General features: G+C 52.2%; 1 protein-coding gene across 3 annotated transcripts; it reads right to left on the bottom strand.

Annotated features, from left to right (window-relative positions):
- Nucleotides 1-295: 295 nt before the first annotated feature.
- WNT11 (Wnt family member 11) lies at nt 296-27,293 on the bottom strand. 3 transcript variants are annotated; one of them, XM_017836047.1, is made up of 6 exons: nt 27,267-27,293; nt 23,954-24,198; nt 15,136-15,371; nt 14,355-14,632; nt 12,721-13,013; nt 296-4,964 (listed from the first exon to the last, which is right to left on the bottom strand). In XM_017836047.1, the coding sequence occupies exons 2-6, from the start codon at nt 24,034-24,036 to the stop codon at nt 4,790-4,792; spliced, it is 1,065 nt and encodes a 354-aa protein (XP_017691536.1). In that variant the 5' UTR covers nt 24,037-24,198; nt 27,267-27,293; the 3' UTR covers nt 296-4,789. The 3 variants fall into 3 exon arrangements, with proteins under 3 accessions (XP_017691536.1, XP_017691535.1, XP_017691533.1); XM_017836046.1 differs by lacking the exon at nt 27,267-27,293 and adding an exon at nt 26,722-26,789; XM_017836044.1 differs by lacking the exon at nt 27,267-27,293 and adding an exon at nt 24,770-24,936.
- Between the last annotated feature and the right edge of the window lie 197 nt (nt 27,294-27,490).

Here is a 27,490-nt window from a genome sequence, read left to right as displayed (position 1 = left end):
ATGATGGGGAGGGACAGAAGCCCCTTAGAATGATGGATTTAAAATCTCCCTTTCCTCTGAAATTCAGCATGAATTCTGAGATAGCAACCAACCCTCGAGGATGTTGGAATTGAGCTGTCTGCACTCCCTAGAGCTTCAGACAAACACAGGGTTGTGAGCACCTAACTTTACCTGGATTTATTGTTATAATCCCACCATCTTTACAATATAGAAAAAACGCTGTCCACATGGTCTTAACAAAAGAGCAAATAAAAACAATCTACAATGTATACTATTGTTATTGTTATTATTTTTATTATTATTGTAGCTCTTACAATTCGAAAACACAGCTAATGCTGCTTCCATGAACAGAGGGTAATCTGTGCTCTAGATGAACAAACCATAGCTCTGCTGAGACATTTAATCAAACTCTGTCTGACTGATGAAACTGGTCCCAAGAGGAAAACAAAGCACAACACAACACGTTGTACATGTTGAAGTCATTAATCTCAGGTGGATTTGAAGTTTCCTGTTACTTCTCTGCCTCTCTCAAACCTTGTTCTCAGCTCTGTCTCCCTGTGCAGAGGAGAAAGTCCTGCCTGTGATGCTCTGGGGAGCAAAGCAGTGGTGTCTCACAACCCTCTGCCTGAGGCAGGGAAGGCAAATCCTTCCTCGTGGGTGGGGGGTAACACCAAGGGGTCCCAGGGCTGAGTTTTCCACTTGTTCCCCACATCAAGCACCTCCAGAGCCTCCTCCCACCATCCTCCCCAGGCAGGTGCCTGGTGCTGGGCAGCACAGGGCTGGCTCACCTGGAAGGTGCTGCAAGGATCTCTTCCCAGCAGGAAAAGGGATGGTCCCTCGGGGACTCTTTTTATCATTTTCCTGCCAAAGACACTGTTAATTTTACTCAGATTTTTGCCTCCTTTCCTCACCCCCCTTCCCCTCATCAAGGGCTTTTCTAGCTGCACATGGACTTTCTACTTTAGCATGATTAAGATACCTTCTGTTTTTGTGGACTAAAACAAGCAATCAGACGGGAGTTTTTTGTAATGACTGTCATTTGCCTGCCTTAGGGAGAAATCTAAATGATATAAAACTGGAAGGGGGTGAGGATGGGGGGGGAATTCATCAAAAAACACAAAGCCAGCTGGATGTACACAGGGTGTAAACCCTCAGATTTGGAAATAGCATTAAGTCCAAACTGTTTTATTAAATCATAGATATTTTTTCAAATTAATAAATGATACAAAGCCACCAACATAACACTCTTCCAGATGGTTTGCCCGTTTCCCTCTGGGGTAACAGCGTAAGATTTTGAAATTACAGGATTTATGGGAAGAAATCAGATGTGTTTTCCCAGCCAGTGTAAACCAGCAGTGCTGTGTAGTAGGACATGGAGCTGGGCCAAATTGTACCAGTGGCTGGGATGTGGTAGAGGGATGTGTAAGAGAGGGAACTGTAGCATCACCTGAGAGAGACGTTCCCAGGAATTAAAGCCATTTTATTCTGAAAGTTCTCCATGTTTCAGAGCAAAGCCTTGAAAACTGGTTGCTGAGGGCCTGGGGGAGGGAAAATGGTTCGTGACAAACGTGCTCCCAAACAGCTTTGAGACCACACATGCACAGAAATCTACAGGAACACAGAATGGTTTGGGTTGGAAGGGACCTCAGAGATCATCCAGTTCCAGTGGAACTGTCCCCTTCCATGGGCAGGGACACCTCCCCCTGGCTGTGGAAATAACTGGGTGGTTTTGCACCAGGAATTGCAGCTGGGAGCGAGGACACTTCTCCCTCCTGAGCTCCCTGGGCTCTGCTGCTGGGCCAGGAGTGAAGCACCAGGGACAGCTCTGGAGAAGCTGCACCTCGAGTCCTTCCACCAGCATGGCCCTGTGGTGCACATTCTGTCTTTATTCCTAATTGGTATTCGAAGGAAATGCAGTGTGCAGCTGCTCCAGAGAGGAAAAGGGCCCTGAAACTCAGAAGCTGTGACAAAAGTGGTGTAACACAGGGAATTCATAGAGCAACAGCTTAAGCCACGGGCTGGGGCCACACGGGCTCTTTTCCCAAAGCAGCAAAATTCAGAGGAAGCCCAGGGTGGATTATCCAAAGACAGTAGAGGTTTGGAAGCTCCAAACACTTTAGCCACCTCAGGTCAGCATCTCCAGTACCAGGCACAAAGCATGAGGTGTCCCAGGGCTGAGGTTCTGCTGCAGGTCCCCGTCCCACCTGCTGGACCTGCACGTGCCTGAGAGGTTTTCTCACGCCCTCTAATGCTCTGCCAAGTGGTGCTTTCTTCTGACACGAGAAAGCCACTCGAGGATCACAGGTCTGACACGGGAGGAGCGGAATGCAGCTGAAAAAATGTACCTAGAGAGCATTTCTTCCTTTTTATTATTTTTTTCACCAGGCAGAAAGACTCAGGACATCAGCAAGGGAGCAAGAAAAAGAGTCATTACAGAATAGCATTGAAATGCTCAAATTTTTCTTTGGTCAGAACATCCCTGCCTTGTTGGCTTCATCAGAAACTGGAAACAAAAATAAAATTCCTCAAAAGAACAAGAGTAGACCGTTTCTTTACAAATCAAAGGAAGCCAGATCCTGGTGCTGGAGAGCAGTGGGATTTGTGCCACCAGCCTGTCTGCATGTCAGCCCAGAGACACCCAGCACTCATCACACTGCACTGCAGAGACGTTCAGTCCACCAGCTTTTATGGGGTGACAAGAACACAAACCATTGACAAACCACTGACAAACCACCAAAGGCCCCTCTTTGCCTGCTCGTGGCTGGGGGAGGGAAGGGGGCCAGGAGGCCAAACCCATCCCAGCAAAGCAAAGGAGCTGAGGAGAACAGAATCTCTCAAATTTTGCTCTCACAGCCCTCGCTGCTTTTCTCCTCCAGCTCCCCAGGGCTGCTCACAGACATGTTGTCAGAGGCAGTTGGCCCCTAGGGAATGGCTGAGCAGGGAAAAAAAGAGGATTCGGAGAGAGAGGTTGTGGTGTTACTGCCTAGGAAAGTGCCAGTGTCCCCCTACATTCTTGCAGGAGGGATTTTTTGGCTGCTTACAGCATTTTGCATGGGGAATGATGTGAAGGGCATCACAGGCTCCTGCAGCAGCATCCTTCCTTAGGGTCACCTTTCCTCAGTGGGACACAGAGCTGGATGCCCACTGCAAAGGAAGAACAGAGCAAAGAAGGGAACCAAACCTAAGGCAGAAGTTCCCCTGCACAGCACCCCCTGTCCTTGTGCAGGAGCCAGGAGCAAACCCCCAGCAGAGGAGTTGGTCCTGTTTGTTGTTGAGCTCCTCGGGGGCACTGGGAAATGTTCCCAATGAGAGGAGTCACTGATAAAATAGCAAAACAACGACGGTGACTCTTCCTTCTCCCAGTGCTCTGTTTCATTGTCTTGGCTGTGTCTTGGCTGATTCTGCTCCAAATGAACAGGCAGGAGAGGCAGGGAATAGAGGAACTTCTCGAGTGCCTCCAACCTTGCTCTTCTCCCATCCCTGGGAGGAAAATCAGAGCTGCTTTCCAAGCAGGAAACACCATCATCTGACATTGTGCTGCTGCCCCATAACTTCAGCGCTCATTTCACACTCTGGGTAATGCTTGTTTATAGTACATAGATATGTTTACGTAGGGAGTAGAGTAGAGGAAAGCACGAGATATAAATATTGCTGTATAGCCGCGTACAAAAGGAAATATTTACAGCCACAGGTAGTGGTTCTCTGCTGTGCCAGGGCAGGGACTGACACGTTCCCACTCCCTTCTGCTGGGAGTGGCTGCTGCCTCCAGGGCTGCCCTCCCTGCAGCCAGCACTGCCCCGCTCTCCGCGGGGTCTTGGGGTTGGACCCACAGTTCTGCCGAGGGAAAAGAGCCAGTGGCACGTTTCCCCGAGGACTTGCTGGCCCAGTGTGGGGCAGTGGCAGCGACCGAGGGCACCACTCCCAAAGGGCAAACAGAAAGAGAGCAGGGCCTTGCTCTTTGTCTTACTTTCCTGCTGGATTCTGACTTCACTTTGTTGTTGTGTCCTAACGGCCCCACTACTGTCTCGTGGGCCCCAAAAGGTCCTTCTCAGGCTGCCCTACACTCCCTGCCCCCAGGGGCTCCCAGTCCCAGGGGACTTTTTCCACGGCTGAATTTGAACACCCATCCAGCCTGGACAAATCAAGGACAGCCCTTCCTGCAGCAGCAACTGCGAAGTCGCAGACCTGTGTAAAAGCAAGGATAAAATGAGTTGTTCCTTTCAGGGGATTGACCTGAAACCTTTCCACCTTTATCATTCCCAGTGGGTGATTCCCCACTAAAAATTAAGTCTTTGGCAACAAAGTTATTGCTGTAAAGTTGTCGTGTTTTCCCTTCCGGGATGGTCCCGATGGAGTCTCAGTCCCTGTGCTGGAAGGCACAGGCAGGTGGGAGCCTCAGTTATTGTCAAACAGGAGTTGCTTTTCTTCCCCTGGGGAAAGTTTCTACTTTTGTTTCCCAGAATACTGAGGCACTCGATGGCTGGACGTCACTGGCAACCATAAGAAGTATTTTTGAAGGAAATGCCATCCCAAATGAGGCTTTGTCTTCTCAGAGAGCATTTTGTTGATGGGGGGGGAAACATTTGTGGGTTTGTTGCTTTTTGGGTTTTTTGGGAGGTTTTTTTTAAGGGTCTTATTCTTACTGGTGTGATTGCTCGCTTTTCCTCCTGCCAGCTTCCCTCGAGTCTGTGTCTTTGCAAGATAAATGGCCTCTGGTCAAGGCAATGTTTTCTGTTCTCTGGGTAGTGCTGGTGCTGCTGTCTCAGCTCTGGGGGGCAGGGGAGGGGGTTCACTTGCACACGTATCTCTCGACAGTCCTCTCGCACTTCTTGCAGGTCACGTAGCAGCACCAGTGGTACTTGCAGTGGCACCTCTCCACCACTTTGTCCATGTAGGGGTTGTACCCTCTGCCACAGCACATCAGGTCGCAGCTGTCGCTCCCGTTGGAAGTCTTGTTGCATTGTCTGGAAGAGAGAAGACGCTGTGAGCGAGTGCAGTTCCTGCAGGATTCCCAAGGCACTGCCCCGAGGTGCTGCTGGGCCTGACAGCTCTGCAGGGCTGCCCGGGCCACAGGAACACCCCAGCTGCACAGAGCACGTGGCAGGGGGAGCACCCAGCCAAGCAGCCCCCCAGGCTGCACCCACATCACCTGCTCTGACACCCAAAATCACACCCAACTCCTGCTCTGACTCCCAGTTCAGGCTCCTGAACCTGCCTCCCACACAGGCAGACAAGCAAAGGTTTTGGGATACCTCCCCAGCAAAAACTCCTCATCCCAAGCAATCTGTATTCCCAGGCAGGCTCCAAAACTGTCTGAAAGGAGCTGGAAGAAGATGACAACCTAAAGAACAAACCCTGGTGTTTGTCCAGCACTCCCCAGCCTGAAAAGGCCGGAGGGGGAACCCTGCAGCCACAGAGTGTTTGCACAGGCTCCATGCCAAGCATCCCAGGCTGGGAAAGATCCCGAGCAGGCTGTTGCAGCCACCCTCCAGCACTGATCCTATCAGGGCAATCTCAACCAACACCAGCAGAGCTGCACTTCTTCCCCCTAGATTGTCTCCCAGCACGGCGTGAGCAGCCCCACGACACCCCAGGTCCTGACCCGGGAGCAGGAAGCGTGGTAGGAACACAGGGCAGGATGACAAGTCACCAAATATCACACGGACTTCCACTGCTTGTTTTGCTTCTGCTTTTAATTAAAGCCAGACCCACCAGGGTAAGTCGGCCCTTGTGTTGGGTTCCCTCGTTTTTGTCTGCTCGCAAGTGACTGGCCCAAGGTTTTCAGAGGCAACTCATGGATTGAGGAGTGTCTTTCATTGATTGCCATTTCACAGCTGTGCTGCTCAAAAACCATCTGTCTCCTAAAATACTCCAAGTTGGGTCACCGGCCACGAAAGCACACCAGGATGAGATGAACCACGTCCTGGAGCTGCTGTTTCCTCGTGGACTGGAAAGATAACCCAGGGTGGAGCTGTCCATGTTCGGTCAGATGCTTGCACTTCAGGGTAACAAATCTCACCACGCACCCAATACCCAGGGGCTGTGAACGGGATGGAGGCTCGAAACTGCTGCAGGAAAGGTGGTCTGTGGAGTGGGGGAACTGCTGACATCTCTCCTAAATCTTGCTCTGCGTGGCTATTTTGGACAGAAACGCTCTGAGGCTGCTTTGGGGCAGGGAAAGGACAGAGGAGCATGAGCTGAGCACACCATTAATGGATGAAAACAAATCCATGAGATTTATAGGAATTCCTCGTGAGGTAATGCTTTAGGAGAAGTCACGGGATTAATGAAGTGTTGAGATTTTGCTCTTGTTCTTCCTTAATTTTCTTCTGCCTCCTGTTTGTTATTCTGCCTCGCATTCCTCTCCAGGTTCAGTGTTTAAAGGCCCCCCCAGTCCCCCTCGTTGGGGAGTGTGTGTCAATATTTACAAACCTTTGAAAGCCTCCAGCAGAGCCGAGTCTGCAGCGCTCTGAGCATGTTTGCCAAGCTGAACCAAAGGCCCTCTTACTGCCCCTGAGAGCCAGGGCCCCTCCACGAGGAAACCTCCACATGACTCCTCATAAATGTATTAGTAAATGCATTAAATATTCAGAGCAAAGGTTCACGTACGGGCGTGTTGACATTAGAAGAGGGGAGGGTGTTTGACAACCTGCCTCAGCTTTGCTAGGGGATGGAAAGGCTGAGGTTCACCCGGGGAGGATGGGGAGCTGCAGCCTGGTGAGGGATGCGTGGAGCATCCACACCAGCTCACGCTGAGACCTCACCAAAATGACCAAGCAAAGGAACAGGGACCCGCTCTGACTCCAGCTGCCCACTGAGGATGTTCACTCCCCAGGCACACAAAGCACCCAACAGTGACATTTACCCCATCCAAACAGAGTAAAACTCTTCTTCCTGCTGTACTGGGATTCTCCCTTTTCCCCCATCCACTCCTGTGGTTTGACAAAAAAAAAAAGAAAGTGGATCTAGTGGGAGATACACCTTTCCATAGCTGTCCCCATCCCACCCAGCCTGGATCAAAGACAGGAAAAAACCAAAATGTTATTAAAAAATCCTCAAGCTTCCCTCAGTTTGGTATAAGGAAGCAGGGGCATTGTGGATGGATGAGTTGAATAGCCAAAACAAAGCCTTTAACCCCATCCTGAACCTAAAAAAAGCTTTCCTGGCGATGCCACTAAGCAGAGATTTTGTTTTCTGTTTTAAAGTGTAGGCCTGGATGAATTACATTCATTTTTTTTCCTTAAACAAGATAAAACAGAGATGTTTCGACAAAAAGCGAGGGGGGGAAGACAGAGGAGCCCAAGGAGCAGAGTTTGCCCACAGAAGCTGCCCCGAGCAGCTGCTCCCCGAGCCCAGGGCTGGATCCCACCCCGCTCCCGCTGACGGGTTAAGTTCAGTCTCATTTGTTTTGGGCCTGGTCCAGCACCATTCCAGCAACCCCGAGAAGTGCCCTCCTCCTGAGCCTCGGAGAGAAAACACCGAGGAGGAGATTGCATCTTAACACAACACCATAGCCTCCGCCAGCACTTGGAACGCGGCTGGAGAACGATGCTCCGGCCGCCAGCCCAGCCGAGGGCCCGGCTCAGGAACAGCCTTGTGCCTTGTCACAGTGCTTCTCCCGTCTTTGTGTGAGAAGGGAGGAGGTCAGCCCCGCTGACTGGACAAACCCCACTCGATGTGCTGCCCCAAATCCCCCCTTTGCAGCCCTCATTTGTGGGAACCCTCTGGCCCCATCGTGGGCAAGGCTCCTGGGCAGAGACAGGGAAGGACATCCCAGCACTTCTGGGAGTCTTCCCCCACATGGAGAGTGGGGAGTTTGATTTTAAAAGCTATGGGGAGATCACAGAATCACAGAATTACTTTGGTTGGAAAAGACCTCTGAGATCCCTGGAGTCCAGCTGTTCACTTGGCCGTGTCCCAAGTGTCGCTGTGGATCCCAGTTCACTCTGTCCCAGGAGCAGACAGAAGGACAGATATTTTTTTTGGTTATGCAACTGGTATCTGAGACCCAAACTGAGGCCAGTCTGTGCTGTGTCACCCACAATTATGACAGGTGATGACAGGGCCAGGCCAGACGTGCACCCCATCAGTCCCATGGAGAAGGGAAAGCTGCTCGTGGGGACATAGGAAAGGTCACTCTGGGGCACAGTGACTGCCTGCCTGGCCCAGGGCACCCCCAGCTGGGGAGGAAAACACAAATCTGACCCCTCTCTCTAGTCCTGTTTCTCACACCCCACGAGCACCTGGGCTGTTGCTTTAGGGATGATGGAAGGGATGTTCCTTCCCTGACATCCCAGTATCCTCCTGTGGGCATCTTGGCTGTGTGCTTCCCTCAGCCCTTTCTGACCTCAGGGAAACCATCTGCCTCCACAAACTCCAGCAGCTACGAGTCCCAGAAGACAGTACTGCTGTGTAAAGGAGTGATTGATCTTTTCCTCTTTTAAATCAAATTCCTGTTTATTTCTTTGGTGCACCTTGCTCCAGCAATGTCAAGTAATGCACAGTATATAAAAGAAAGAAAGAGAAAAATAATTCGAGTCCCTCAGGAGGTGTGTAACACAATGGACATCCCTAAAAACACATCAAAGTCCAGCCTCATGTAAGATTTTGAGGGCAGAATCTTAAGTACTTTTAAATTGCCTTCTCATCCCCAAGGAATGACTGAGACTGACACTGAACAACTGCACGAGAGAGAGAGTTATCAATAGCTCATGTCAGCAAGGAGATGTCCAGGGACAGCCTGGAACCAGCCTGGATTTTCATTAATGAGGAGGAGAGAGTGAGCTTAAAAATGTGGGATAACCCTGGGGCAGAAGGAGCTGAGGACGTTCTGTGAGAGTGGATTAAAATGCAAAGTAAGCACCACGCTTTGAGAAAGATCCAAATAAACGTGGGGATGTTCCCAGGAGAGCCAGAGGAGCAGTTCAGAAACTAGAAAACTAGAAAATGATGAAGGAACTGATTTAGAGAAGTGTGTAAGAAGAGGTGTCTTCCCATCCATAAAAGATTATTGCAACAGGGAGAGAGAAGAAATCCTCTTTATATGCTGAGAAGAGAGGACAAGAAATTATTAGTTTGATTTTAGATTATGTTTAGTCTGAATTCAGATTAAGAAAAACATAACACTGGGGACAGTAAAACCCTGGAACAGGTTGTTTGGGGAAACTGCATTTAAGAGCAGAGAAACATCTTCAGTAACAGCCTAGCTGATGTCAGTTCAGCCCTGCTCCTGAAAGGATCAGGGTCCATGGAAAATCATTCCCAGACCCAATTTTCCCTAACTCCAGTTCCATTTTGGTGCAGAGGGACTAAATGCATTCAGGAGAGCTGGATTCATTATCCATTTTTACTGCGTGAAATTATTCCCTCCATCAATAAATTTATTATTCGTGACTCCGTTCAGGAAAATTTATGGTGAAATCCAGGTCTCTCAGAGCAGAAAGGATTCAATCTTCCCCAGGCATTAGGTGAGAAAATGCAAAAAAAGCAGAGCTGGCCCAGCTCCTGAAAGGGGAACATTTACATTTTTTTCCCAGTGGTTAATTTGTTGTATTGAAAGCTGCACAATCCACTTGCAGCTCCACAGATCAGCTTCTTCAGGTTTTCCTCCAGACCATTTTTAACGGGCTCTGGAAGTGGGACGGTGGGATATAAGCACACAGAGTTTGGCTGGAGTCTGTGTGGCAGCAGCAAAGTCTCGTTTGCAGGAGACTTGGACACTGGTTGCATAACTCAGCTCCTTAATCAGACCCTGAGCACTTCAAAGAGGTTTCAGATCTCAGGTTTGGGTTGGGTTCCCTGCCTTTGAAACCTGGATACACCCCAAACACTTGCAGGCAGGCAGGTCTCCAAACCATTTCTAATTTCAACCAGCTAAGAAAGTCCAAGGTGTCCTAGAAGACATTTCAGGCTTGTTCTGAAGAGGGCTTTGAAATCCTTTCAGCAAAGAGCTCTGAAAGGCTTTTGAGTAACCGGGTGCACCTTTTCCAAGTGGGTTTTCGGGCAGTTCCACTACAAGGGAATTCAATTCCCTTTCCTGCCTGAAAAGCACACAGTAAGTCTGCCTAATGTGATCCCTCACGTTAGAGAGATCACCAGTGAGATTACCCCTTCCACCCACCTGCTGCAGCAGGATTGTTCCCTGCAGCACACACTGAAAACCTGAAATGCCCGAGGTGTTCCAAGGAACCAGCAGCCTCTGTCCTGCTCCCGGTGCACTCTGAGCAAGCACCACACGTGGGGAGAGGGAGGGGGGATATGGTACAAAACCGAGCAATTTTTGCAACAAAAAATGCAGCAACATGAATATTTTAATCCAGGAACGGGAAAAGGGGTTGTTAGTGGGGTCTTCCCACCCCTCTGAATCCCTTTGGAGGCAGAAGCAGGGCTGGAAAGATGCTGAAGATGCCCAGCCTGAAGTCTCCTGGACTGTGGGGGTAGGGGAATACACTCTAACACCCCAAGGACTGACCTCTGCACCCAGAAAAAGGCCAAAAAGGAAATGGGCGGGTGGTGGAGAAGAGAGAAGATGAACTGAGGGGACCACCACCACAAAAAAAAAAAAATCCTTTTTGACTGCATTTGCCATAAAAGACCTTAAAAAGAGACTAGTGGGAAACAGTGGGATCTTCGTCCAGAAAATTTGAATGTGCACAGGAATAAAATGTTCATATGCCACCAGGACCTGACTTATAAACTAAAAACCTGCTTGAGCTATTTCCAAGTGACTGTTTTTACACCTCTGTGCAGCAAGCAGGACCCACATCTCGCTGTGCCCTCTCTAACAGCACCCCTTTTGTGCTCCTTCTCCTCAGCCCTGTCACGAGGAATTATCTGCAGCCTGCAGCAGGCTGGAACAGAGCCACCACATTCATTGGATGTCCTCTTCACGAGAGGAAAACTGCAAAGGGGAAAAAGGCACCCACGGGAGGAGGGGGTTAGGGAAGATCCCCTCCCTGTCCCTGTTCCCCCCAGGAAGAACGGACTGATCTTCACACACAAAATGTGCATTATGACCTATTTCCTCTGCTAATTTATTGCAGGCTGCTGTGGCTTGTGTTGCATGTGCCAGCTTTGAGACCCCAGGCACCTTCTGGAGGGCCTGCAGATGGATTGTGATGAAAAGAAGCCCGGCTACACACGACCTTAGAACTGAGCACGGGCCTGAATCACCCTCCTCCCCTCCCACAGCCAGCACGTCCTGCACAGCTGAGCAGGAGGAGAAGGATTTCTTGACAGGTTCCTTTTGAAAGTCATCCCCTCCTGCCCGAGTATCTCGGCCTCTAAATCCTCCCTCCCCAGGGCCCGGGGCTGGCAGCCCCACAGTCACTGCATCACCCCGCCCGGATAAAGGGACGCCGGCAATACACATTTCCCTGTCCCCAGAAGGGGAAAAAAAAATCACTCAAGACCTGGACATATTTTTTATCCCTTGCTGGGATAAAAGGTTGAGATCTGCTGTAAAATGAGATTAGATGAAGAAGAAGAAAGAAGTCACACCTCCCTCCCCCCCTTGAAAGGATTTCGGCTGGTGGAAAATGTTTTACTTGGCAAATCTGTAGAGAATTTAGTTTGGTTTTGACACAACCTGTTCACTTCATGCAATTCCTATAAAACTCACCTCCAAATAACCTCCACCAGTTGTTTTTTTTCTCGTTTCAAAACAGAGCAACACAACAAAGAGGTCTTTTTCAAGACACAAATAAGTCAAAATCCACACAAATCCACAAAACCACCAATTCCACTCAGAAGACATTTCCCCTCAGAAACCAGTTTCAATACATGTTTGTTTTTTTTTTCCCCTGCAACCCTCAGTGATCCCTAAACATCTTCACTTGGTAATTACTGCTCCACTGCTGGGCTGGAGATGAACCTCAGCCTGGTGTTCCCAGCACAGAGCAAAGAAGAATTATGAGAACTATCTAAAGAAAAGTAAACCAGCAAGAGAGCAACTAATGAGACAGCCACCCAACAAACAATAAGAAAATTCTGGAACCACACAATTGTTTAGCTGTTGATGGGCCTGCTCCAGAGAGATCAGGTGGGTCTGCCCACCTAGAGATGCTCGGGCTGCTGAGATGCCCAATTAGTTTGTCTTGGATGAAATTCAGCAGAGGATGGGAAGAGACAGGCATGTCTGCTGCCTGTGGAAGGGGACAGCACCCTGCCCAGGGGAGGCTGGGCTTGGCCATGATGGCCCTAAATCTCTAATATTAATGAGAGAAAGAAATTCCTCTGCGGAGTCACGAGCAGTACAAACACACCTGGACTTTGGAACTGCGGTAGAAGAAAAAAAATGTAAAAAATATCTTTGTAGTTTTTCAGGCTATTTTAAGGCTGTATAGGAGCACTGGTCCTAACTGGGTTAATATTTACCTACTCAGAGGAGCCTTAGAGTAACAACTCATCTGATCAGCAGTGACTGCAAGCAATGACTGAGACCCAACACAGTGTAAAGCAGCTGCTGGATCCTTACAGGTTCCCATGGAGGTGAGCTGAGGGGAATTTCAAATTGGATCTTGTGCCTGCCTGGGTGATGCAAAAGGTGTCAGAAGCCCTGTCTTGGCCACAGCCACCATTAACAGGATTGGGCATCTGTTAGAGATGTTCTTTACCTGCAGGCATGTGCTGCCTCCCCAGTGACTCGCCCCTTATTCATACGTGTTCCCCCTTCCCTCTCTGGGGTCAGGGTGCAGGCAGCACCCCCTGCAGAACCCTCACCTGTCCTGGGTGCCATGTGACCCCACTTTCTCGTTCTTCATGCAGAAATCGGGCGAGCTCTGCAGGTAAATCAGCTCTGTCTCCTTAACTGGCCTGACATCAATATCCTTTGGCACGAGGTATTTGCGTGTGCCCATGGGCCGGTGAACGACCTTGGTGGCAGATAAATACTTGTTTTTGAGGTCCAGTGCAATGTCTCGCAGCTCTTGAAGGCCTTTCCAACAGGTCTTGATAGAGCATGACCCAGAAACTCCATGGCACTTACATTTCATTTCAAGAGAGGCTTTCAAGACCTGCAAAAAGGAATGCAGGAGTTAGGAAACGCCCTTCTCTTACCTCCACACATCCCACAAGCTTGCTAAAGAAGGCCCTTTCTCAGCAGGGACTGCTACAGAGAAGGACTGTTGCTCTCATTTCTGCTCAGTCACTCTGGAGCAGCTACTTTGCAAAGGGAATGAGATCCCACAGCTCCCTGGTGATCACTATCAGCCCAGGGCTACTTTCACCAGGGCACCTTTGCAGCCAGCAGACAGAGCAGTACTTTGAATTTCGATCAGATATCTCCATTGGGCTGCATTTCCACCCCCTAAATTCCATAGGAGCTGAAAAAAATCAAAGCTCTCCACAAATAGATCATTAACATCCATTTCAGCCTGCGGCAGCTTTGGGATTTGGCAAGAGAAATGTCACAGCTGTGATGAATTCAGGGCACTCTCACTCTGCCTTTCTGCCGGTCATGGGGCCAAAAGAGCCTTTTACTTTGGCTTTGCCCTGGTCTCGTTTCGGTGGGACAGGGCAGACGCTGCCAGGAAGGGCTGAATGCACCAGCCATGGCAACGCCGGGCCCCGAACAAAAATCCGCCCTTCGCAACTGAAACGAAAACTCAAGACATCACAGAAGCAAAACAAAATTGAACAAAACAAAACAAAGCCCCAAAGCAAACAGGGTGGCGGTGGCAGAACAAAAAGGCCCAGGGGAGGGAAGCTGAGCGTGGCTGTGCTCTGCAGAGCTGCCCTCAGCCTGCGGCTCACAGCGCTGCCCGTGAGCTCAGCACGCTCCAGGTTCTGTCTGCACAGGGTGTGTGGTGGGAGCAGCCCCAGAGGTGGGTGCAGGGGTCAGTTTTACAGTCCCCCACCCGTTTGTCCAGCTGCAGGAGGGCTGCTCTCGGGGTTTGCCCCTCGGAGCACACCCACTGCACATGGTCAGCGTCATCCCTCCGCTGGGTGTGAGCTGCTGAACTCTGCCAGACACCAGGATAATCACCAGCAAAGCAGCTGGAAAAGGGGAAGAAATCATCCCTCCTGGCTGCAGGGGCGGCTGGAGGCAGCTGCTGCAGATGCTGGTCCTCCACATTTCCATAGCACCTCTCCTGCACAGTGCCCCTGGAAGCCCAGCCCCACCACACCTCCTTGGGTCAGCAAGCCAGAGCCACCCCCGACTCTCAGGCAGCACTGAGACATCCCCCCCACGGTCATACAGGGCTCATTAGGGCCTCCTGACTCCCAGGGGGACTTATAGGGTATTATTAGAGAAACCTGCTCCTCTCCCTCGCTGACAGAGACACTGAACCTCACAGAGCCACCGAGCACTACGGATGTTTGTACAAGTACAATAACTCTCGTGGATTTGTTACCTGTCTCCCTACTTCACTGTTGTGCAGATGCATCAGTTTATTGGCTTGTGATCCTGATTTTTTCATCTTCATGGGAGCATCTGAAAATTTGGACCCCATGATAAGACCATAGTTGAGGTTGTCTGCACATCCTCCCCATCGATACCCAGGTCCAGGTGTCTCACCTGGGATGGGACCACAGGAACAGCCAGGGAGGTCCCCGGTGGTGCAGGCCCTGGCAATGGTGTGGCTGATGGCAGCAGCAGAAAGGGCATACACAAATGCTGACTCCCTTGTGCCTGCAAGAGACAACAACTCCAGCTCAGCCCCCTGGGCCATCATTCCCCAAAAAGAGACCCCACAGAGCAGCCAACACACCAGCTCGCTGCAGCTGAGGTGTCCCAGTTGGGAGCACAGCTCTTCAACACAGGGCAACATCCCAGCAGGGCAAGGAGTCACGTGGATTTATGCAGCTTGTCCACTGTGGTGTGATCTGCTCTTGGAGCATGTGGAGAAGCCCCTTCGTGGACTCTCCCACCTCCTTTTGCCTCTGTGCTCCTCCCACGACTCCCAGTGGGATGAGCAGACCAGAGTGGTGGTCTGCTTTGTAAGAGCTGTGGTGCCTTGGAGCCAAGAGCTCCTGGGCAGGACTGGCCCCCTAAGGATGGTCTCAGAGAGCAGGACAGCCGCGTTCTCTGTGCAGCCCCTCCACGTCCCTCCCCGGCAGCAAGACCCTTCCCCTGCCCAGCTCACACACCCTGGCCGACTGTCCCCACTGCCATCCCTCCTCAGGGCTGGTTACCTCTCTCTAGGTCCAGCAGGTAGTTGGGAGCCAGCTCAATGGAGGAGCAGTTCCAGCGCATGTCCGAGAAGGTTTTGCGGCAGGTCTTGATGACCTCTCGTGCCGCCTGGATGATGGTCTGCATCAGCTCCAGGTTGCTGCGGCACAGCTGCACCTGGGACACCACCAGCCCCTCCAGCTGCTTGCAGTGCTGGGTCTGGTTCAGGGCCAGAGCCGAGGGGGTCTTGGACAGAGCTCTGAGGAGACAAGCACAAAAAAAAAAGGGTTAAAATGCGTTTAAAAAGTTGATCTTTAGGTCGGTATTAATTTCTCCACCAGTGGCCTGTGCTCACCTGAAGCTTTCTGTAAAGAGGGGCCTAGTTGAAGCTGGTGAGAAAGACAGGCAGCTATGAGGAGTGATTTGTCTCATTTAAAGTAGGCATTTAAGGCAGGTGGGAAGAAACCCCCTCCAGAAGTGCACCTTTCCCTCTGTTCTGGAGGGGAGTCTGCACAAAGCTCCTGGGGCATGTGCCGAGTTGACTGAGTGTGTAAATCCTATGGGAAGGTTTCTGCTGAAGAATGAAGAGGACAGACCTCCCAGCAGAGTGAAAAATGGCCCATCAGTTCCATGATAACAGAAAGCTGGATCCTCCAGGGCTGTGGCATTCAGGGGAAAAAAAAGTGCCACTGGTGTTATCGGCATTTTGCGTTCGGCGTCTGTCTCACACACTCTCAAAGGATTATGCTAAATGTCATATAATTAATTACGGAGAAAATCCCCTGCCAGGCCCAGGGAAAAGCCACCAAATTTGTAAAACATGTGCTTCCACTGAGAGTTAAGGCCAAGGCCCTCCATGATCCCACCACTGCTGCTCGTAGGTGAGGCTTTCTCCAGTCCCCAGGAACCGCAGCACAAAAGCACCACGAGAGGATGTGCAGAGAGAGCACCACGGTCAAACCAGGGAGGGACCCACCAGCCCCAGCACGTTTGTCACCGTGGAAGGAAACAACAGCACCCCAAAGACCCTGTTGGTACTTCCAGTGTCCCACTGCCAACCTTTCCAGGTTAAAAAAAGCAAAAAAAGAGCCAGTGCTGCCATGCCTCGTGCAGGGCTGTGCTCTTCTCCCCCAAGCACCCAGAGAGATCAGCAGAAGCCTGGTGTGTAACTACTCCCTTTGTATCTTTATGGCCTGCTTAGGGTAGTCATAAATGTTATTCCTTCCCATAAAACAACTTTCTAGCTGGCTGCATCAATAACTGGCATCTGATCCTGGCAGCACAACCACTTTAACACATATTTCCTTCTCTCCTTGTTAAATGTGTTGCCTTTCAGTTTTCATCCCGAGCCATCTTGGTTGGTTTGGCTTATTAGCAGACACATTTCTGGGTGCATTGCACTTTATTGCTATAACATGCACATCCTTCAGAAGTTAAATGGGATGGAAACAGAGCTAAAATTGAGCCCTAACCAAAAGCGGGGGTATAAGCTCTGATCTCCTGCTCTCAGGAAAACATATCTGTGTTCCACCAGCTCCCTCAAGGCTGGCTTGAACCAGCTGCTGTGTGTGTTGGAGCTCTCTCAGGGCTGCTGTGAGTAACCCCAGCCACTCCTCCAGCAGGGAAAAGCCACAGTCCTCGCTAGGGCCGAGCAGGTCTGCGCTGACAAATTCCCAAGGGACTGGAGTTTGGCTTTTCTGGCACCAGATAATCAGTGGCAAAGCTGGAAGGGAAAGCCCCACTCTGCTGGCTGTGTAAACACATACATCATGCATGTGTTTGAAGAGGCCCATTAAACACACTGCAAACAGGAGTTCTGGCCAGTGGATTTCAAGGGAAAGGAAAAAGTGGTGGGCTTGGCAGTGCTGGGTTATTGGTTGGCCTCGGTGATCACAGAGGTCTTTTCCAACCTAAATAATTTCTAATTTAATGGTCAGGAATGCTGCCCTGCAGTTCAGCTCGGTGCCTCACACACTGGTGTCCATGAAGTGTTCCCTGCTGGGAGAGGGGCACCTCCAGAAGGCAGCTCCTCCTGCCTTCCAGGTGAACCAGGACAGGAGAAAGCCACATCCAGAAAGCAGTTTGCCTGATGTGCTTTGTGAGACCCGCAGGAAGATAACACAGGGCCTTAGGAACACTCCTTTTGTGCACTGTGCAGGAAACCCAGGCACTGAGCTGGGACACACACATCTGGACTGTGTAAGCACAGAGCTGGGTGAGATGTGTCCAACCCCCAGCCCTTGGCACCGGGGACCTGTGAAAACTTATCCCAGAAAGCCTATCAGCAACTCCTAGGAATGGGCTGCAACACAAATCAGGCAAGAGGCCAAGGCAGCTCATCACTGAGAGAGTAAAAATGATAAATTCTGCAGCACAGCACGTCCCAGCAGCCAGGGAAGCAGGCAGGGTGTGGCAGGAGGAGGGAGAGAACTCCACAGCCCCAGCTTCAGGCACAGGAGGAGCATTCCAAGGCTCTGAGAGAGGCTGTGCTATGGGGCACCAGCTCAGTTTTCTGAGCAGAGGTGCCATGTGACACTTGAGGAGCCTTGGGATGTTCCACCTGGCCTTCCAGAACGATCCATGGATCTCCTACATCCTGCACCGCGTTTTCTGGTCCTGTGTAGAGACCTTCAGCACCTTTAGAGGATCTGGAAGGCTACACTGAGGCACCTGTGTCTCACCACCACAGACCAGTCAGGAACAGCAGAAATAACCCCTGACAGGTTGGGGTGAAGGCTGAGTTCAGGCTGGAACTCACCCCCAGTGTGGAAAAGGGGGATGTGACACACCAGAGGGTGTTGTTACAGATGGCCTGGAGTGAACACCACCAGAGAAGTGGGTTTTCAGTGCAGTGAGAAGGACACTGGCTTCATGGGAGAGGGAAATCACATCCTCCCTGGGGAGAACTCAGCACCAGGGGCTGTTCCCCATGGGATGAGCCCAGCTCCAGGGAGCCCACCAAGAACGAAACTCCAAGATGCAGGAAGGTGTTTTCTGAACATCTCCCAGGCCTAAACATCGTGTCTCTGCTTGTGAGAACCCATAACTGGAAACATCTCCAAGCCCCGGGAGGAAAAAGTGAAGGGTAATGGAGATGGAAAAGAAGCCTCAGTTGCTGCAGTCACTCACTGAGACCCAAAAGTGCCTTTATAAACCACAGATCAGGAATGTGAGAGGCCCAGTAGGTCATCTAGTCCATGCCCTGACAGCCCAGGTTTGCCCAGTCTCTGTCCTACATTCAGAAATGTCTTCTCCACTCCCTGTCACCCTAAACCTCCCTTTGGAAAGGCACCACCCTTCCCTGCTCCCTGAATTCCAGCAACACCAGAGGAGGGATGGCCACCCCCTGAAAAGGACACTTGTGGGGCAGTGGAAAGAAAACCACCTTCCTGCAGGAGAGTCTGGTCCGTGGTGGGATGTGGTGGTGGGTCTCTGTCCTATCTTCACCCAGTCTCCAGGGATCACCTGCACTGGGAACTGGAACCAAAGGGGCACAGCCAGCCTGAACAAAGCAGACCTGGAGGGCAGGGTTAGCAGAACAGTCCTCAACCTGGGAAAAAATCCCTGACAAACATCTTTCTGTGGGCTCACACCTTTCATCTGAAGGGGGGTTTTACCTGCTGCTGCCCTAGAAATGCTGGGTTTCACTGCTTGCTCCTGCTAACACCCTGCTCTTCTGCCCTGACTCTCCTGCCCCATCCTTCACTCTCCAGAAAGATGAGGACAACTGAGGGATGGTTGTTCCAGGGGTTTTTTTTTTTTAGATATCCATATTGGACCCATCCCTTTAAATAAACAGGCCCCAAACCAAACACCTCCTGCTTTATATATAGCATAGCAGGGCTTTCAATTGAAGTTATGGATCCTGACAGAAAGCCATAAACATAATTACAGAGGAAATATGATGCAGGGATGAATCATGGCATTCGTTTACTCTTTTAATTATCTCAGGCAGTTAATAAATTCATCCGAAGACATGAATGCTCTGCAGTGTTGGGTCCTTTGAGAGGTATGGGCCCATTCCTGCAGGTCTGGGCTCCATGAGAAGACTATTCATGGGAGCTGCACCTATTCATAGGGAGAAGCACCTTTGGATCTCGGCAGGTATCAGCAAAAGCCACACAGTGTTTGGTTTACAAGGTCCACTGTGAGTGAGACATTGCTGCTGGTCAAGGCAAAGGGAGAAAAAACTCCCTGACCTGAGCAGCCAAGCACTGGTGCCCTTTAAAACACCCTTAAAGGGTGGAAGGGTCTCCTCTCTCTCTGGGGGCATCCCCCCGTTCTCCCTCATGCGATGTGATCCGAAAGTCTCACAGGGGGACTGCTGGTGAAACCCTGAACTCCTGCTTCAAATTGCCAGCTTTGCTTTCTGCAGAGGCACTCTTTTCCATGCCTGTTCCTAAACCCCTTAATCTTGCAGGGATTTGGGTGAAACAGAAAGATTTAGACAAAATTACACGGCTGTGGAGAGAGAAGTGTGTGGTAAACTTTAATAAAGAGAGGCAGAGATCGAGGGGCTTTTTCTATTCGATCTCACTGAAGGTTTTTAATCTGCGGGAGCCTCACTTTTTCAGGCTTTCATCTGGAAAAGGCTTGCAGGAGGGTTACAATAACCTTGCCTAAGCTCCTGGGAGTCAGAGGCAGCCCATGCCCCTGCCATCCTGCCCTGCACCAGTCCCGGTGTGGGGACCACGAGTGCTGGGAAAGACACCACAACCCCTGGTAAACACTTCCACTGGGCCTGCAAAGCCTTTTAAATGGGGAAGCAGAATTTGTGTGGTAGAAGAAAGAGGAGGAAGAGGGAGAGAAATGTGGGGTGGAGGGAGGAGGGGAGAACCAACCCTGAAGCAAAAGCTTAAAATAAGAGCTGCTTGCAGAGCCGGTGCCAGAGGCAGCTCTGGCAGCAGCGGGCACAGCTGACTCCCAGCCCAGGCCCCACTGAAGTCGATGCCAGCAGAGTTTTGGCTCCCCCAGCTCCGAGAGGGCCGTGGAGCTCCGTCAAGTTTTCCTGAGCTGCCCACGGAGCGAGGAGCAAACTTCAAAGCCGTGGTTCCCCCCCTCTGCTCGCCCCCAGCCCTCTCCCAGCAGCTCATCTGGCATCCCCCGTGCCAGGCAGACGGGCTCCTCGCCGGCGCCCCGTCCCCCTGCCCAGCTCCCTCCCACCCCTGCCTGGGGGAGAGAGAGGCAGGAGCTGCCAGGAAGCACAAAATCTTTCCATTCTCCCTTCCCTCCTGCTTTCTGCTGGCTGCAGAAGGGCTGCTCCAGGTTGGTGGGCCGGGGGGACACCCTGTGTTCCCCAAAAGAGGTGTGGCTCGGCCACCTCTGGGTTCTGGAGGGCTGGGATTTAGCCACGGGAATTGTGCTCAGCTGGGGAGGGCTCCAGAGTGCACGGCTGGGCCACCACAACAGGGACTCCCCAAAAGGACCAAGCTGCACCTAAAGCTCACGGGATTCCTAATACCAGCTCTTGCTGTCATGGGCTTATTCTGCAAGCCCTGCAAAAAAAAAAAAAACAACAAAAAAAACACACCCCACTTGCTGCATTTGGCTTCTTTACAACCACTCTTGCCCTGAAGGTGACACTCAGCGCAGAGGGACAGAGATGCCAACCCCCGTGGAGGTAGAAGTGCCTCCGTGCCTGGACATGCCAACATCTGCAGCACATCTGGCCGCAGCTCCCTCTAGTGCTCACCTAGTTTTCAGTTCCACCCAAAAAAGCTGCTCCAGCACCTGCCTGGCCAAAACCAAGCCCTCCTGGGAAAGCAAAGGGGTTGCAAAAGGAGGAAGGCGACAGAGTTCCGAGATGCACTGGCCCTGAGACATATCCAGTGGCTGCCTCATCCCCCCAGCCACCAGGACACCAGACGAGCCCTGAGGACCACAGAACAGTGCAACCCCCTCCACCCTCTGCTTTAAGCATGGAAAAGTGTTTGCAAAACCAAGACTCAGGGTCTCATACTGCATTGAAGGGAAGGGCTGCCTCCCCACAGCACCCCTGACCCAGCGAGGACCTGCCCACACCCTGCCTGTACACCTGGGCAGCTCTCCGGAGCTTGGGTGGAAGAGCCCAAAATATGAACTTTCTCCATCAGCAAGGACACGTTTACAAGATGCTGACTGTCCACACACCTCTCTGGAAGCTGGGGGGTGCCCAGTGCCAGCTGCCAACAGCTGGGGACCTGGGCCACACAAGGCAAAAAAATAAGCCATATAAAATAAAATAAATAACTCCTCCTTTTACCTTCTCCTTGCTTTTACTCATTTATGGGGATATTTGTGTTACAGGGAAGTCCTAAATGGCTGAAAAGCGTGTTTTCCTTCTCTCCCTCCCCCTGCCATTACATCGCGCTCCGAATCAAAATTGAATTTCCTATCTCCTGCCGTATCAGCCGCTCCCTCCTCCCCAGGCTGGCGAAACCCGCGTCCTTATCTCCCCCTCCCCTCCCAAATCCCCTTTGAAGCCGGGCTCTGGCACCGTGCCTACAACAACGGCACAGCGGGCAGAGCGGGGAGAGCAGCCCAGAGCTGAAAACATCCCGGAGCGCTTCCCTCCCTCCCCATGGAGCTCTTCCCTCCCTCCCCGTGGAGCTCTTCCCTCCCTCCCCATGGAGCTCTTCCCTCCCTCCCCACCCACCAGGCAGAGAGGGAAGGAGCAGGTTTGGACTGTGCAGCACCCAGAGGGTGAGTGCGGGGCCGGGGCCGCAGCTCGGAGGGCTCGCTCGGTGTTCGGTTCTCGGTTCACCAAGAGTTACCCGCGGGATTTCCGCGGGCAGAGCCCGAGCCCTGAGGGAAAGGAGTGATGGGGAGCGGGGGAAACTGGCCCGTGTCTCCATAGGAGGAGAAACAGCAAACGAAACACAACCCCGAACACGAGGCTGTGAGAGCCCTGCCGGCAGGGCTGCGGGACAGGCAGGGCAGGTCCCAGGTCCCTGCCATGTTCCAGGCGGGAGCGAGGGGAGCCCCGGCGGCACAACCGGACACAGCCCGTGCTTCAGATGCCGCTTTAATCCCAGCTTTCATCCTCCCCACCCGCTTTTCCACGGGGGAGATATGTCGGCTGGGGAGGGGAGGAGCAGCAACTGCGGTGTTTTGCCTCCAGGCGCTTCTCCCACACCCCATCCCCAAAATCAACCCTTGCAGCCGAACCGCTTCCCGGCCCAAAGGCTGCTTGTGCCAGCAAAGCTGTGGCGGACCTTGCCCTGCCTTCCAGCATTTGTCATGTCAGTGCCTTGTCACCAGACTATCGGGCTCCCTCTGAAGCTCGTCTCCCCCCTGCCCTTTGGAGGAAGCCAAGCCCTTCCCTCCCGATTTGTCACCTTGCTGAAGTGGGACACCAACCCCAGCACATGGCAAGCCCCCTCTACCCAGTCCTGGTGCTGCACTGGGTGCCCTGCTGAGCCCGGGGGGCACAGAGCAGCTTCCCTCCTGTGCTGCAGAGAGCCCCGTGGGCGTGTTGCTGAACGTCCTGCAGAAAGGAGGTGCCTGCCTTGTGCAAGGTGCTCGATAGCTGCAGAGCTGAGGGTCCTAATACCGAGCCTAAATACGGGAGGGAGCTGGCAGAAGGAACAGCTGGGCTGTGTGACTGAGCTGGGCTCACTGCTGCAAGGTGTAAGGCCGAGACAGCGAGGAGCAAATCACATCCTGACTCTCCTCTGCTTCCGAGGTGGTCCTTAAGAGCCTGGAGCCTCTCAAGCAGTCCCCTGCATCTCCAGAGGACATCACCTGCTATTTCGGTTGGATGTCTGTGTTTGGACAGGGTGACTGGCTGTCTGGAAGGTCCTCTCTGCCCTGACTGCCTGCTGGGCAGTGAAAACACTGGCTCCAACAGGACACCCGAATTTGCAGACGTCCAAATTTAAGAGAACCTTTATAAAAGGTGGCATGGAGAGATCCTCAAGTGACAGGGACTGGAATGGGAATCAGACATAGCACAGGGTCTGTGGCAGAAGGAGCAACGAAACAGGAACCTCTCGTCCCAGTTTCCCCAGCTAACCCAAAGATCTTTGCCTCAGTGCACAACAGTCTTCCTGGCACTGTGTGTGACTGGGCTTGGCTTTCACAGAAGATGCTCATTTGAGGCAAAGCCACATCCCCTTACTTATTTTGTGCCCAGCTCCAAACCCAAGTAGAAAAGTCAGATCACTCACCAAGGACATGAAACCAGATTGGTGCTGGAGGAGCTTGTTTGTTTATTTTGCAGTGAGCAACTAATTGATCGCTGGCTGAAGTCAAGAAAGGAGATAGGGATGTTTTCACTTTGTTTGCAGTGGCATTACCTCCACGGAAACTCAATCCAGACTTGACCACACTCCCTGGTATTTCTTCACCCTCCTCCCCCCTCCCCTCCTCACCTCATTTTTAACACCCTTCACAAAATCCAAAGGTTAAAAGGTCCACAAAAAAAACCCCCATGTTATCTGTCAAGCATCCCCTGTGGTTGGAGATCAGTGGCATTATCTCAGCTGCCTCTCCCACTGCTCTCAGCTCCTACTCAGCACGACCAGTGCTCCTGGTGGGAGAGTTCCCCAGCGAGGCAGGACCTAACACCAGAAACTTCATTAAGTGGCTCATGTGAGCTGTTCAAGTGTGTGCCTTTCCTTTGGTATCAATGAGGAGACGAAAAACCCACAAAACCGAGCCTGAATCACGCGTATTTTGGAAAGAAGACTGAGACACATTGTTAGCACAAGCCTCTAGTACACACACTTGAAATCAATGAATGCCCGGAGAACTGCAGCGCTCGCTGCTCTTTGAACAGCTTTACAGCAGTTGTACAAACTGTGAGAGACCAGCAGCGCCCAGAAAAACGTGAAAAATGCAGAGAGACAGCCAGGTACTTACATCCATTTTATCCCATAGCAAAGCCCCGTCTGCAGAATCAGCGACAGAAAACCGGCAAAGAAAAATCGCAGACTTGGCTTCATTCTCTCCACCTTCCCCCTCTTGCCAGGGGAAATCAGCTTCTCCAAAGAAAAATTTAAAAATCTCCAAAGAAAAAAAAAAAAAAAAAAAAAGGAGTTCTCTGATTTTTCACACAGCGTATTTCCCTTCAGTCTGAGTATTGCTTGTTCTTGGAGACGAACAACCTGGAAGGAGAGGGAGAGAAAGAGCCCGAGCTGCGTTAACTCTGAAGTTCAGCGAGTCGTGGCCAGAGAGAAATCCATTACCCCGATTGCAAAGGAGTGGTTTATGAATCACGAAAAAGGTTGGATTATCCCCTCTCAGTCCCCTCCCTTGCCAAGCCTTGATACAACCTTCGAGTCAACAGACAGACAACCCGTATGGCTTGAATTACCCCCTGAGTTATGGTCTGATTGTGTGTTTCCATTTAACCCTGCACATGGCAAGACTTCATTCGCTGCTTCACTTTAGGGGGGATTTTTAATCCCCCTCTCCAAAAGGTCTGTGCAACTGCTCGGGAAAAAGGAAAAAAAAAAAAAGATAAATCTTTAGACTAGCTCAAATCTTCAGCTATTCATCTCTCCCCTCCCTCTCTCCAGATTTCTTTTTCCTCCCTCTTTTTCTTTTTTGCAGAGAAGACAAATTATGAAAACTGCCTTTCCCGATTCAATGCAGGTGCCCGTGCCCTGCAGATGTTTCGCTGTGATCTGTTACAACAAATGTGTTTTGCTCTTTCCCTTCTGCTTTCCTTCTCACCTCATTAACTCTGCCTCTCACTCCTTCCAAGTCCTCGGGCACCTGGAGCTCACGGAAAAGGCTGCAACTCCGTAAACATAAAATCCCATTTCTGCCTCCGGGGAGCAGCCGGGAGGAGACAAGAAAGCTCTCCCTTCCTTTTCTTTCTGTTGTTCTGCCCTTCTTCAGACCAAACAAATAAACAAACCAGGTGCAGGGCTTAAATTCTTAGAGGGGTCCTGACTGTCTCCAGGGCACGGCTTGCTTATTTTAGCAGCGGTATTAATAGCAGTAAATGGGTTTCCCTTCAGTTATTCACTTCAGGCACGGCTCCGGGCTGCTTTTTGTGGTCTTTGTGGTGGATTCCCACCCCGCGAGAAAGCCAAGAATAAAATAAACAGCAAAACCTGCCCACCACATCGCAGCTCTGGAGTCCCAGCCCATCTCCTGGCACACTGGCATAGCCAAGCTGGGACTGTTTGTGCTCCCTGTCACCCCCTCAGAGGGGTTTGGGGAGGCACTGGGGGTTGCAGGAGCAGCCAGAACCACTTTGGGGTTTACCCTTACCCGGGGAAAAGCACATCCTACCCGACCCCAAGCCCTGGATTCGCCCAACTGCAGCTTTCTGCCTCAGTATCCGCGTTTGGGGAGCAATTGGGTCGGGGGGCAAGGAATATTTCTGGGTGTTTTCTCTGCCATCTGCAGCATATTTTGCCATTCAGGCTGCTTTTTGGCTCTCCCAGCCCCGGTGTAAAGGGTTACTAGAGAAGTGCTGTTATTACAAAGGATTTTAATAACCTCTAGGGGCGAGTTCCCGGCTCCCTTGAAGTCCGAGACAACGCTGCTGTCTACAAGGGAGGCAGGATTTCATTGCCACGGGTTGTTTTTCTTTAGTGCCCGCCTGGATTTGGGTTTGCTGTGTCCCTTGAAGGCCATGCTCCCATGAGCATCCCGGAACACACACACTTCTTCTTTCAGAGTATTTCTGTATCTTTTAATCTTTGGGAGCTCTTTTCTTCCCACCCTTCCACGAGCACACTGGAAACCTTCATCCCTTAATCCTGCCCATGCCTTTCAGTGCCCGTTTAGATATTTCGGACTCCTTATCTCTCTCCCTTGAACTGCTGCACAGTTGGGTGTAAAATGACTCGGATTTTACTCTCCCTAGACCTGACCAGCCAACACCATTCTCTACTTTCCCCCCTGCCTTGAAAAAGTCACGGTTTGGGTTTTTTCCAACCCCTGGAGGGGAAGAGAAATGATCTAACCCCCCATCCCCACCCAGCAAGAGCTGCAAGAGCTGCAAGCTTGGCCTGAAATTGCACCCCGGTTATTTGGGGAGGTAATAATGCTTTTTTCCACTCGGTCCAGCACAGGTTACATTTGCAAGAGGAATTTGCAAGGGGAGGGGAGGGAGACTCTTTGGGGCAGACGTGATGTTTACAGCTCCGGAGAGCTCCGGGTCACTGATCAAACCAGCAGCAAGTGGCCCGCGGGCTCCTGAAAAGCGGAGCCGTTTTTAACTCAGAGCTCTTTCCTCTTCGCCCCAAGGCTGTTTGCAGCCAGTCCTACTCCTGCACACAGAAAACGCTCCCATCCCACACCTCCAGGAGTCCGGGCTCGGGGACGGGAACAGGAAAATTGAACCGGGTATAAACCTGTGAGTATCCAGCTCACATTTTTCCAGCTCTCCCGCCCAGAAGGAAAGACATCCACCTGCCCCTGCTGCCAGGCTGCGGCTCCCCGGGAGCACAGGAGCCCGGGCTAGGGGCAGCACATCCCCAAATGACCTGCGGGGAGGACCAGGAGCAGGGAACGAACAGGGGGTGGTGGAGTTGGTTCCAGCTCCGAGTGTCTCCCGTCTCTTGCAGCCCCTCTGCATGTCCCTTCTCCTCCGCAGCCCCTGGGTGTCCCCGCTCCCCTGCAGCCTCCCGCTCTCCACGGCCGCTCCTGCCATCGCCCCGCACACTCACAGCCCCGAGTCTCCCCTCTCCCGTCAGCCGGGGGGTTCCCAGTCCCGCTTGCAAGTCTCGAGTCTCCCCTCTCCCCTGCAGCTCGTCGGTCTCGGGGCTCTTTACACTCTCTAAGTCTCCTTCTCCCTCGGGTCCTCCCCTCTCTCCCGCACGCACACTCCCCCTCCCCGGCTCTCAGGGCTCTAAGGCAGCCTCCGAGTCTCCTTCCTCCGCGGGTCTCCCTGACATCCTCCGGGTCTCCCCGCCATCCCCGGGGTCTGCCTGCCATCCCCCGGGTCTGCCTGCCTCCTTGCATGCCCGCGGGTCTCCCCTAGTTCCCCCCTGCGGTCTCCAATCCTCCTCTCTCCCTCGCACCCCGCGGGCTCTCGCGCATCCCTCGGGATCATCCCCTCCCCTTCCAATCCTCCCGCTCCCCGCAAACCTCCGTTCCTGGCCACCCCCGCCCCTCGGGCGTTCCGGGGAGCTCCGGGGAGCTCCGCGGGGCCCCTGTCCCGTCCCCCCGCTCCCGGCACCGCCGCTCCCTCCCCGCTCCGCTCCGCGCTCACCTCCGCCCGGGCCGGGCTGCGCGGGGGCCGGGACCGCTCTGCCGGGGCGGCCCCCGGAGCCGCCTTATATGCGGCCCCCTCGGCTTTGATATGCGGCGTGATGTCAGCCCGGATTAGCATAACAAAAGGCCCCGCGCCCGCGGATCCCCCCCGGGGCTTCCTCCGCATCCCCTCCCCAGCTCCATCCCCGGATCCCCCCCAGCTCCATCCCCGGATCCCCCCCA

The sequence above is a fragment of the Lepidothrix coronata genome, unplaced genomic scaffold (genome assembly GCF_001604755.1).
Source record: "Lepidothrix coronata isolate B3197 unplaced genomic scaffold, Lepidothrix_coronata-1.0 Scaffold268, whole genome shotgun sequence".
NCBI lineage: Eukaryota > Metazoa > Chordata > Aves > Passeriformes > Pipridae > Lepidothrix > Lepidothrix coronata.
The sequence above is the reverse complement of the archived record's forward strand: the minus strand, read 5'-3'. Positions and strand labels throughout refer to the sequence as shown.